The following is a 12,459-nucleotide window of genomic DNA, read 5'->3' as shown; positions in this document are numbered from 1 at the left end:
AGTCGACTCTGTGGTAGCCCTTGTCCAGCTGTGTGGCCTGATGTTATCAAGCTGCCCTACTTCAATACCATGAAACCGAAGAAGCAATATAGAAGGCGTCTGCGAGAAGAATTCTCTTTGTGAGTTTGGCAAAAATGTACATTTTGTTTCTGTGTTTAGCTGGTGTTTAGACTTGACTTTTTCTTGACCTGGGGAGTTAGTGTTGTCCCAACTTATTATGGCAGCACACCACAGGAAAATATTTTATCTTTGAATAGTATATGAATTTTAGCATACTGCTGTTGTAATTTTCTCTTACGAAGGCTATATTTTTTTTATTTTTTTATGTTTTATTTATTCATTTGAGAGAGAGAGAGCACAAGCAGGGGGAGAGGCAGAGGGAGAAGCAAACTCCCCGCTGAGCTGGGAGCCCGACATGGGGCTCGATCCCAGGACCCAAGCTAAAGGCAGACACTTAACCATCTGAGCCACCATTTGTTTTTATTTAAGTAATCTCTACACCCAGTGTGGGGCTGGTAGTCACGACCCCGAGATCAAGAGTTGATGCTCTTCCGACTAAGCCAGCCAGGCACCCCTAAAGGCTTTAGATGATGGGAAATCATTTTATTGTGAACAGTATATAAATTTTCTCATAGTCCTTTTGGTCTTCCCACGATAAAAAAGAGAATGGAACTGCTGGCTTCATGTTTTCTACCTGTATTATAGCATTGCATAAATCCTGTGTGGGAGCAAATCTGCTTGCTTGTTTAGCTAGCTCCCTTTCCACAGTTTTACACGGAGCTGGAAATTCAGAGACCTTTGACACAAGGTTACAGGTTTAAGAACTCTGGGGTCATTGTGAACTTGTTCTTTCCACAGCATTCCTTCAGCCGCACTTGATTTACTGGACCACATGCTGACACTAGATCCTAGCAAACGTTGCACAGCTGAACAGACTTTACAGAGTGACTTCCTTAAAGATGTTGAGCTCAGCAAAATGGATCCTCCAGAGTAAGTGCTGCTGGCCAAATAGTGACCCTAAACCTCTCACTAAGCCTGAGGAGATGAGAAACTCAAAATAATAGGTTTTTAGAAGGAACTGCAAATGGCTAAGTCCAAAATGGAGAGGTACCCTTGAGTATTATGGTTGATAAGAGGTTTGTTTTATTGCTTTATGTTTTCTTTTTAAATAAGGAATAGATTTAGATATGATATTTGTTCTGACTCAAGCTGTCTTTTTGTCCCTGAATCCCCAGCATATATTGCCCTGTACTACAACTGCTTTTGAAAGTATTCCTTCTAGATTTTGCTCTTACCCATTTCATTTGCTTGAATCTCCTATGTCTGTGGTGACCATGTATAGCCCACATTTGGAAGGACAGTCCTAATTTTAAATAGTTTGCATCACTGTCAGGTCATATATCCCGAATTTTGATGTTGAAAATAGGGTCTTTGAATGTCTCTCTCTCATCAGAATCTTCTGTATTTTCTGTATTCTGTAGGATCGTCTGAGGTTCTACATTCATGTTTCACATTTGGCAGATAAAAAGTCTGGTATCTTCGAATTTATCATTGACAGTGTTATAGCTTTCATGTCAGAGTCTTTGCGTATTTTTTTTTCTTACATAAAGAAACTATCTTAAGAAAATACAGTATTTAAAGACTGAGTCGATAGTAACCATAAATCTAATTGTTCCAAAGAAATGTCCAGATTCGTTTATTGCAGTAGAATTTTGATACATTGAATGTGGCTTGAAATACATAAGCTTTTTACTGAAATTTGGAAGCTCTTATTATAGAGAGAGTTTGACTCTGGTAATCTTTATTGTAATAAGATTTGACTTGCCAGGACTGTTTGTATTATCGAATATGAAGAAATCTGGAAATATATTAAATATATTAAAATATACTAATACCCCACAAAATATTGAGTCATGGAAATTCAGTGGGTAGAAAGAAGAAAAGAACCCGTTTTTTGGTCCTCACAGACCAGATAACACATAAATTGTTTTTACACAAAGGTGATTTAATAATACTATACTTCAGTGGTTCACCATCTTGCCTGGACTTTTTGTAGATACTAACAAGCCAGTCATCTCTGTCCTGTTTATTCCCAATTGAAACTTGACCAATAAAGTTCTCCTATATTCTTGTTATACAAAGCCAGAACAGTTATAAGACTTAATTAACTATTTGACTGGAATGTGGGCATTTATATAGTAGGCGTGTCTCTGATATTAGCAAGATCCTTATTTCTCACTGCAGAACTCACTTGGGCTTTTGGACTTTTATTTCCTCAGACTACCATATGCCATGATCCCTTTTACACTGCTACTATCTATTTACTAATATTTCTAGTAATTTTTATGTTATTCTTTCTATTTCCGTCTGCTCTTTGCCTTCACATTTTAATCTCTTGTTCATCCATTCACTCAGTGTTGCAGTCCCACACACATTTCCCCTTTGCTTTGTCTTTTTTGCAGCCTCCCCCACTGGCAGGATTGCCATGAATTATGGAGTAAGAAACGGCGACGACAGCGACAGAGTGGTGTTGTGATAGAAGAGCCACCTCCATCCAAAGCCTCTCGGAAAGAAACTACCTCAGGGACAAGTGCTGAGCCTGTGAAGAACAGCAGCCCAGCACCACCTCAGCCTGCTCCTGGCAAGGTGGAGCCTGGGACTGGGGATGCCATAGGTCAGTTCTGGGATGGAGTTTTTCTACTTTAAGGACATCAGGGCAGGTTTTGATGGTCAAGTGCAAGGCATTAATAAAGAAGTGACCTCATTATGAGGAGAAGGAGCTAAACCAAGTTTTGTACGTGTGGTCTAGAAAGTCTACAATAGATTATTTTCCTTTCGATAAAGTGGGAATACTATATCTCAACTAGATGTATAGCATAAATCAGTAAATTGGGCCATATTTAAGGTTCATTTACCCATGGTTCTCTAACATGTAATTTGGAGCTCTGTTTAAGTTAGATTTGTTAAGACCTTCTTAGAATCTAATCATTTAAATTAACAATTGCTATTAAATGTAGCTAGTTCTGTAGAAGGTTATTTGATCTAAATATATCCAAAACTGTGTAATAGGGAACTATTATAGTAAAATAGTTCTCCTCTGGTACCATCAGTTTTTCTGAACTATAGGTATTCTTTCCATGGCTCACTTTCCCTTCCCTGTCCACCTACTAGAGTGGTTTTTAACACTGGCTGCACATTCTAATCATCTGGGAAGCTTGAAAAGTAAACACTCCTGAACAATTGCCAGATCTCTGGGGATGGAAACTGAGGCATCTGAATTTTACAATCTCTCCTAGTAATTCTGATGTACAATAAGGGTTATAAGTCACTGACCTTGAAGGTAAAATGAAATCACTTTTACTCACAGTACAGAGATGTTTAAGCTTGTTCCTATATTTTTAAGTGAAAATATAAAGAATAACAAATTATCTTGGTAATTTATGAAAAATGAGATATTCAAAATGAAACTTCATACATTGAATATTGTAAGTTGTTATTGCCAGTTGAAGAAGGCAAAGGTCCTTAACCTGCCTCATCCTCTTATATTGGCTCCACTGTCTGTCCACAGGCCTCGGTGACATCACACAGCAGTTGAATCAAAGTGAATTGGCAGTGTTACTGAATCTGCTGCAGAGCCAAACCGACCTGAGCATCCCTCAAATGGCTCAGCTGCTTAATATCCACTCTAACCCAGAGATGCAGCAGCAGCTGGAGGCCCTGAACCAGTCCATCAGTGCCCTAACTGAAGCCACTTCCCAGCAGCAGGACTCAGAGCCCATGGCCCCAGAGGAGTCTTTGAAGGAGGCACCTCCTGCCCTAGTGGTCCAGCCTTCAGCAGAACAGACAACCTCTGAAGCTTCAAGCACACCAGCTGACATGCAGAATATGTTGGCAGTTCTTTTGAGTCAGCTGATGAAAACCCAGGAGCCAGCAGGCAGCCTGGAGGAAAACAACAGTGACAAGAACAGTGGGCCACAGGGGCCCCGAAGAACTCCCACAATGCCACAGGAGGAGGCAGCAGGTAAACAGACCGGTCATGAATCTCATTGAGCTCAGGTGCTGTTGATCCTCTTAAAAAATCTCTTTAACATTTTCTTTTTCACATCAGTGGCCTCAGTTTCAGTTTTCTGTAACCTAGTCTACAGGAGAACATAGCACCCAATGATGTATTTCTTGCCCGGCTTCTATTTAAGTCTCAGAGCTTCTCAAAGCACCTTTCATATACTGATTGTTTTTCCATTTCCTAGGAGGTAGGTAAGTAAAGCCTCTGTATTCTAACCCAAGGAAACCACAACCGTAGCTAGTGATACATCTTGAACCACTGTGTGATTGGTAACCAACTAGTACTAGCACTTGAAAATCTGCCTTCCAAATATAAACCATCATCAGATTGTACAGTCAATTTTACTCTAGTGTAGTGAATACTGGATACCAGTCTTACCTGAAAGATATAGTCAAGAAAACTCTAATAAAATGCCATTGTTAATCTCCTGAGAAGTAATTTGGAAATATTTCTAAGTAGATAGCTAACACCATACATTTCCTTTCCCCCAAAATTATAGTGTATAAAAATGCTTTTTAAAAATCTGTTTTCCTAAAAGAGACAATTGAACGGATCCGAAATTAGGAAGTGAGCATTACATAAAGAAAAATCTGAAAAAGGAAATATGTTATACCTTGATCTGGCATGACCGCAGCACACAATTTTATTAGAGGAAAGAAAATTTTAAATTTTCTAATTCTGATTTACAGTCTATTTGCAAAATGCTTACTTGTCTGAAAGTGTTTTCATCTCGTTGGAAATTTTCGCTGTCCATGAAGACCCCATGAATTGGGGAATGAGAAGAGACACAAGGGCTGAGGAAGTACACTAACCTTCAACTTTAGGTTGTCCTACATTCACATTTCATATTGGATGGTGCGGAAAGTACATGCTTTTTTTCTACTGGTATACAAATAATATAAACTATTTTTCACATGTAAAGCTTTTTAAAACTGAAAGATAACATAAAAAAAAATTAACCCCTTTACTTTACAGATAGGGAAACTGAAATCCAGGGAGTTTAAATAAGCCTGCCTATGGTCCCACTTCTGGAACCATATTATTGGCAGAGGCAGAATTAGGACTGGTGTACTTTTCTTAATGTTTCTTTTTAATGTGTTTTTTAATTCACTTTGTTACCCTGTCATACTGATTCCAGTTGCTTTTAAGAGACTTTAGAACATGAAATAACAGAGAAAGCTAATCTAGAATTAAAGCAGGGCTTTTTGCCTCCTCTCCCATACCCTCCTTCTCCTCCCCAACCCCAGCAGAAAAATTCAGCTGTAATCAAAATACCTGGAAGAAGTCGTTCAAATTAAATAATACAGTGATTGAAAGAAATTCACCCAATAATTGAGCTAACAAGCTATCAGCCAAATGGTGAGATTGAACTAAAATTAAGGCCTGGCCTATGGCCAGAAATTGTTGGATTTACTTTTCAGAGGAGAGTAAAAATACCACTCCTCATTATTAGCCACCCCTGGATTATCCAGTTCTCCCTTGCTGCCTCTCTTTTGGCCATTTTACCATTCAGTAGCACTTCCACCAGAGGGCAGACTGAATAAGCCAGAGAAGGTGAAAATCTATCACTTTGACTATGTTTAGCTATTCTTTACTTGTGTGGGGAAAAGATTATGATTGAAATCTAATGAGTCAATTGAAATAAATAAGTTATTTGTACATTTCATTAATACCTCCCTCCGTATCAGACTATTAAGAATTGGTAATATTGTTAACACTAAATCTTATACTAGTATGACTTTTAAAATGTAATCTTTATTTTTTAACTCCCTTAAGAAATTTTATTAGTTCTTTACAATTTATTTGCTTTTCTACATTGAGGTGGTTTTCATCCTCATACATGTGAATTTGAACTCAAGAATTAGTTCTATTGATACACAGAGTATTTACACAAAAGGCAAAGTTTAAGTATAAAAACTAGTATAGCTGGAAGAATAAGTTTAACTTTGCTCACTTTTGTAGTTAGGCATTTTTAAAGTTGTTTGCCATTGGTATTAAAAAAAAATTGGTGTTTTATTTTATGTATAGTCCAAAACTACTTTTAAATATAACTGGTACTGAGATATTCTTAGGTAGTGAGATATATAGTATTGGCAGCAAAAAGCTCTGAAATCTATAGATGTTTGTAGGCCAGTTAGCTCTCCTTTTTCAGTATGTCTTCTTTTCAGTTGTGAGTTTTCTATAGCTAATTTTTTGTCCTTAAATTCATTTTTACCTACCACCTAGTCAAACAGCCAGTCTGTCAACAAGCAACTTGGGTGGGAACTTTATACAGGGTGGCCAACTCATCTCTGTATTGTCCTGGTTTTAAAACTGAAAGTCAGCAACCTGAGAACCTGCTCAGTCCCAGGCAACTTGGGACTGTTGGCCCTCCTACTTGTATGGTACATAAAGCACCTGAACTTATCCTTCCAGGGCACGACGTTACAATATTATGTTTTCAGAGTACTTTCACCTGCATGCTAAGTGAATACATACTTAACTTTATTGATTGTCTTTGCAAAATATTATTGTGGTAAATATGCTACCAAAATACTTTATAACTAAAAACTATTATTGGTTTGTCTGAGTAATGACTTTTATATCACTAGCTCAGATAATAAAGAATTGACTATATGGACATTTAAAAATATGGTTCCATAGGAAACAGAAAAATCAATCATTTGGAAGATATCCCAAAACATTAAACCTTTTCTTCAGCAGGGTGACTCCCAACTCTTTCAAAGCACTGTTCTGATTGTATTTGGTTTTGTATGTCCTCAAACTCACAACATTTTACAACTCTACTCTCTGACCTTGGCAGGAGTTATCAGACAATGATTGCCAAGCTTAGGCAAATTTAGCCAGCAGTGGGGTTGGGGCATGGGGTTGTGGGAATGTGGGGAGTGGTTCAAGAAAGACAAAGATCTTTGGAAAGACAGAGTATAGTATATAAGTTCAATACATTTCTAAATACTCAGTTCTTGTCACCATCTCCAAGATAAACAGATGTTTATCAACAGCCCATTCATTCTGCATGACATTACGATAAGTGATTTTTTTCATAGCATGGAAAAAAATGCAGGAGGTTGGGAAACAAAATAGAAAATTATGATAGATTAGTCTTTATAATTACTGTAACATAGAAAGCTGAATGACAGAATGGTGGTTATTAATATCCCTTTCTTCAGAATGTGATTATGGGGAGAGGGGACTAAAGTTTGGAGAAGCAAGTGTATATTTATACATGACGGTAATGAAAGGTTTTTTCTTTATTTCATCTCTCCTGTATATTCTTTAAGTTCTATTTCAGGTGTTAACCTTATATCATCAAATGTTCTGTAAAATGTGTTAGCTAAGTCCATGCAAGGTCTCCTATTGTACAGCAAGATTATGTGCTAGAAATGTGACCACAACATGTGTATTATTTCCTCTCATCTTCCTTCTTTCTACTTTATTTTCATTAATGTTTTGATCCAACAGCAAAAAGGGGCGGGAGGCTGCCAACAGCCTACATATTAGAACAGTTCCTTAAGGAAGGAAATGGAGGAAATCTCAGCCAAAAATCAGGACAATCATTTGAAACATATGATCTTTTTTACACCAGCTGTTAGATTCAGAATGCAACTGTTTTATTTTAATCACTTGATTTTATTTATAAATTGCAATTTTCTGATCCCAAGATTTTATTCTTTATATATATTTGGTTACTTGTATTGATATTTGTTTATGTTGGGCAGTGTATGTGTGTGTGTATGTGTGTGTGTGTGTGTGTGTGTGTTTATAATCACATGTGATTTTTAAGATGGTGTTTAAAAGAAGTAACCCTTCCACAGCATGTCCTCCTCACATTCTTCCACCAGAGAAGAGGCCCCCTGAGCCCCCCGGACCTCCACCGCCGCCACCTCCACCCCCTCTGGTTGAAGGCGATCTTTCCAGCGCCCCCCAGGAGTTGAACCCAGCCGTGACAGCCGCCTTGCTGCAACTTTTATCCCAGCCTGAAGCAGAGCCTCCTGGCCACCTGCCACATGAGCACCAGGCCTTGAGACCAATGGAATACTCCACCCGACCCCATCCCAACAGGACTTATGGAAACACTGATGGGCCTGAAACAGGGTTCAGTGCCACTGACACTGATGAACGCAACTCTGGTCCAGCTTTGACAGAATCCTTGACCCAGACCCTGGTGAAGAACAGGACCTTCTCAGGCTCTGTGAGCCACCTTGGGGAGTCCAGCAGTTACCAGGGCACAGGGTCAGTGCAGTTCCCAGGGGACCAGGACCTCCGTTTTGCCAGGGTCCCCTTACCATTACACTCAGTGGTCGGGCAACCATTCCTGAAGGCTGAGGGAAGCAGCAACTCTGTGGTACATGCAGAGACCAAATTGCAGAACTATGGGGAGCTGGGGCCAGGAACCACTGGGGCCAGCAGTTCAGGAGCAGGCCTTAACTGGGGGGGCCCAGCTCAGTCTTCTGCTTATGGAAAACTCTATCGGGGGCCTACAAGAGTCCCGCCAAGAGGGGGAAGAGGGAGAGGAGTTCCTTACTAACCCAGAGACTTCAGTGTCCTGAAAGATTCCTTCCCTATTCATCCTTCCATCCAGTCCACTGAAACATTAATGAAATCATTTGCCAGAGCGAGGTAATCATCTGCATTTGGCTACCGCAAAGCTGTCTGTTGTATTCCTTGCTCACTTGCTACTAGCAGGCGACTTATAATGATGTTGGCACCAGTTCCCCCTGGATGGGCTACAGCCAGAACAATTACTTCAACTCTACCTAGTAGATACAAGTAGAGAATGTGGAGAGGGTCATTAAACTGAAAAGTAAATGTTGTATTAGTTCATTTGCCTGCACTTCTTGAGCAGAAGAAAAGGAGAACAGTTTCAATTTTGAGATGGCTCAGGAGAGGCTCTCTAGGTTTTTAAAATTTGGGGACTTTTTTTATGATTTTTTTCTTTTGAATTTCATTTTTGTTTTTTTTGTTTTGTTTTGTTTTCCTTTAAAGATAATAGTGTTCACAAAATTTGAGGCTTTTGCTATAAGGGAAACAGAGTGACTGGCTGATTTAAATAAATGTTTCCTTCCTCTCCACCATCTCACAATTTTGCTTTCAAGTGAACTCTTTTTTTCCCCATTGAGCATCTTGAACATACCTTTTTTCCAAATAAATTACTCATCCTTAAAGTGTGCTCTGCTTTGACAAAAGACATGCCCCTCTCCCTGCACATGAAGCAGGTTGTAGAAAGAGGCAATCTTGGGCATGTAGGTAGATTTACCCCATCTCTTCCCTTTTTTACTCCTTCTTTATAGTTTCTCATTCTCTTTCTCTCTCTGTGTCTCTTTTTGAGGCATTTGTTTGGAAAAAATTTAATCGTTGAGATGCCCAAGAACCTGGGATAATTCTTTACTTTTTTTTTTGAAATAAAGGAAAGGAAATTTAAACTCCTATATTGTTCTCTGTAACTTTTCAATTCTAAAATGTTTTTGTTTTTTTAAAACCATGTTCTGATGGTGAAGTTGATTTATTAATGCAGACAGCCTAGGACATTGCTGTTGAACTGGGGTTAGAGATGATGCCTCCATAACTAGAGGGCTAGTAAGAGCAGTTAGCATACTGTTTACACATATATTTTTATGTCAAAAAAACCTTTGAAACAGAGCACTGTAGTATTGTCAAAGAGAAAAGAAATACATCCTGAAAATACATGGAAATGTAACTTAGTTTAGGGTGCATATTTTTCTGAAGATCTATCAATATCTGAGACCTTTTTTAAAAAATAATTTTAAAAGAACAGACCATGAGAAAGAACAGTATTGACATATACACATCTCAGCATGTATATCCTGCCAATTCTTTTAGGGAGTTTGCTCTAGGAGATTTGATTTTGGTTTTGTTTTTGGTAAAAGGGGTTAAATTACAACTTCATGGCAAGAATTTTGCCTTATTATAAACAGGAAATGGAAAAGGGAAGGGCTTCAGGGTGGGATAACTTGGGAGGCTTCTCATTCTGGCTTCCACTTCTGTGAGAATACCAGCATATAATGTGTTTTAAAAACATACACATTCATGTAAGTTATCTGCACAGACTTAGACCTTTGTGAAACGTAGTTAAGGCCCTTTTACAAAGAAAAGGCAAACATGCTTCAGCATCTTGGAGAATAGTTTTCAGAACTCAAGTGAAGTTTTGTGTTTCAATGCCAAGTTCTTATATTAAAAAATAAAAACTACTTGTAAGAGAAAGGTGCACTAATAAAAAAAAAAAAAACTTAAGAACCCTCTTCAGATACTTACATGAAGACTATTTCCCCTGTTACTGAAATAGGTAGATATCCGGTGTGTGTATTTCTTTATCATTCTCTGGGTTTTGGCCTTGCCCTCATGGGCAAACATTGATTAGAGGAAGAACCTTCTAGCCATTTTGGCATTGATGGCTTTTTATACCAGTGTGTCCAATAAGATTTGCTAGGCTCACTGACATGCTATTGGAAAATTCCACTAAAGTTCATCTGAACCTTTTGTCTGTTGACTTCTTAGTCCTCAGACATGGGCCTTTGTATTTTAGAATATTTGAATTTGAGGCATTGGGCCCCACTCCCATTTTTGATTAAAGAACTTAAGCCTGGGATACTTTCAAAAGTATTCAGTGAAAATAATTGGTCTCCCATCAAACATGAATAAAATTCTCTCTATATTTTAATTACATTTTGGTTATCAGCAGTCATCAATAATGTTTTTCCTTCCCCCTTCCCACCCCTTATTTTTAATTATGCCAAATATTCTAAATAATATCTTAAGTCTCCATTCCCCCATCCCTACTACTAGGGAAGGGGGTGAGTGTATGTATGGTGTGCGTATGTGTGTGTGTGATCCTATCTCACCCCCTACCCCCATTTGGGGAGTGTAGCCTTTACAATGAAAAAAGTTTGGTAATTTTGACTTTCTAAAAGCAGAGGAAAAATGAAACTCAAATATCCTGGAATCTGTGTGGAGGAAGAAAAGGTATTTGTTAATTTTTCAGCTATGTTATCTATAAATGTGATAGAAGTAAAGTTTTGGCAGAATTTCAACTTGACTGTTAGAAAATTACAAACCCAATTATATTCAAAAGTGGTTTTTGTTTTGTTTTAATTGTACCATGGGAGATGTCCATTAAATACATTATTTTGAACAGATGAGAAATCTGATTCTGTTCGTGAATGTGAGGCAAAACTGGTTTGACCATGATCATTTTTTGTGGTTTTGAAAAAAATTTTGTTTGACCCAGTTTCCTTAGTTTTTTCTTCAACTGTCCATAGGAATGATAAAATGACATCAGATCTATACTTTTCAAAGCAGGGCAGTAGCACAAATTTGTAAGTAGGATTTTTTTGTTAGTTTATACCATAGACATCACCCAGCCACTGTGTGTGTGTGTGTGTGTGTGTGTGTGTGTGTGTGTGTGATATGCATATATAGTTACAGTACTAAAATGGTTACCAGCAGGTTTTGAGAGAGAATGCTGCACCAGAAAAGTGTCAGTTGCCACCTCATTCTCCTTGATTTAGGTTCCTGACACTGTATTCCTTCTCTCTCTTGTTTTTGCCCCACATCGGGTGTACCTTGTCTATGTACAGATATTTTGTAATATATTAAATTTTTTTCTTTCAGTTTATAAAAATGGAAAGTGGAGATTGGAAAATTAAATATTTCCTGTTACTATACCACTTTTGCTCCATTGCATTTACTTCTTAACCTGTAGCCTCTGAGCAGATCTAATTGCGTGTAAAGGGTTTTTTCCTCCACTTTATCTTAGGAGTTCTTTGTCTCAGAATCTCTGTAGTCTCATAAAATATCAAAAAAAAAAAAGTTCTCAGGGTTTGAAGAGGTGCTTCAAGACACTAGACTAGGAAATAAGAAAAAAAGTTGGGGAAACTGTAAGGTGATTTTTTTTTTTTTTTTAAGTAGAAATAGTTACACAAATGATGGTGCCAGGCCATCACAAGAGTTGAGCCTCATGTACCCCGACTCCTCCTGAAAGGAGAGGTAAGTGGGTTTGAGCTCAACTTGTCAATGGAAGTTGGTAAGAGGCTGTTTAGACCAAAGAATAGTCTCTTAACTATAACCACGCCCCCACCAATTCTTACGTTACCATGAGTAGAGTAGGCATGGAGATTAGTGTTCCTAGGTCTGTTGAGATTTCCTGATGTGTTGCCAATCCAGGAAATGAGTAAAGTTGTTTATAACTGTAAAATTCCTGTTATCTTCAAGATTTTTCCTATCTCGACCTGAGGAGAGAATTGTTTTCCCTTCTCTTTCATGGTTTAGGACACTAAGACCTAAAACTTCCCTTGTGTTGCTGCAGTCCTGCTAGTTACGACCTAAGTAGGCAGACAGACAGCAGATAAAACCCATTAAAGACAGAAAGGAAGAGGGGA

At 38.2% G+C, this 12,459-nt stretch overlaps 1 protein-coding gene across 22 annotated transcripts in view; it reads left to right on the top strand.

Annotated features, from left to right (window-relative positions):
• The window catches only part of CDK12 (cyclin dependent kinase 12), a 74,294-nt gene that overhangs the window by 36,368 nt on the left and 25,467 nt on the right, over positions 1–12,459 (top strand). For 17 of the 22 annotated variants that reach the window (XR_015769341.1, XR_015769340.1, XR_015769339.1 and 14 more), the window contains exons 10-14: positions 3–119; positions 859–990; positions 2,463–2,674; positions 3,569–4,021; positions 7,879–8,296. Coding sequence is in view for 4 of the 22 variants with exons in the window: in XM_028089955.2 (XP_027945756.1) it covers positions 3–119; positions 859–990; positions 2,463–2,674; positions 3,569–4,021; positions 7,879–8,296 (1,332 nt within the window). In the remaining 18 variants the exon portion in view is untranslated. Of the gene's footprint in view, positions 1–2; positions 120–858; positions 991–2,462; positions 2,675–3,568; positions 4,022–7,878; positions 10,748–12,459 lie in introns of those variants that run through there. The other 5 variants (XM_028089952.2, XM_028089951.2, XR_003607106.2 and 2 more) reach the window with 4 other exon arrangements.

The sequence above is a fragment of the Eumetopias jubatus genome, unplaced genomic scaffold (genome assembly GCF_037043125.1).
Source record: "Eumetopias jubatus isolate StellerSeaLion01/CBP00866 unplaced genomic scaffold, mEumJub1_p1.0 scaffold_10, whole genome shotgun sequence".
Classification (NCBI taxonomy): Eukaryota; Metazoa; Chordata; class Mammalia; order Carnivora; family Otariidae; genus Eumetopias; species Eumetopias jubatus.
This window is presented reverse-complemented; position numbering and strand designations above follow the sequence as displayed.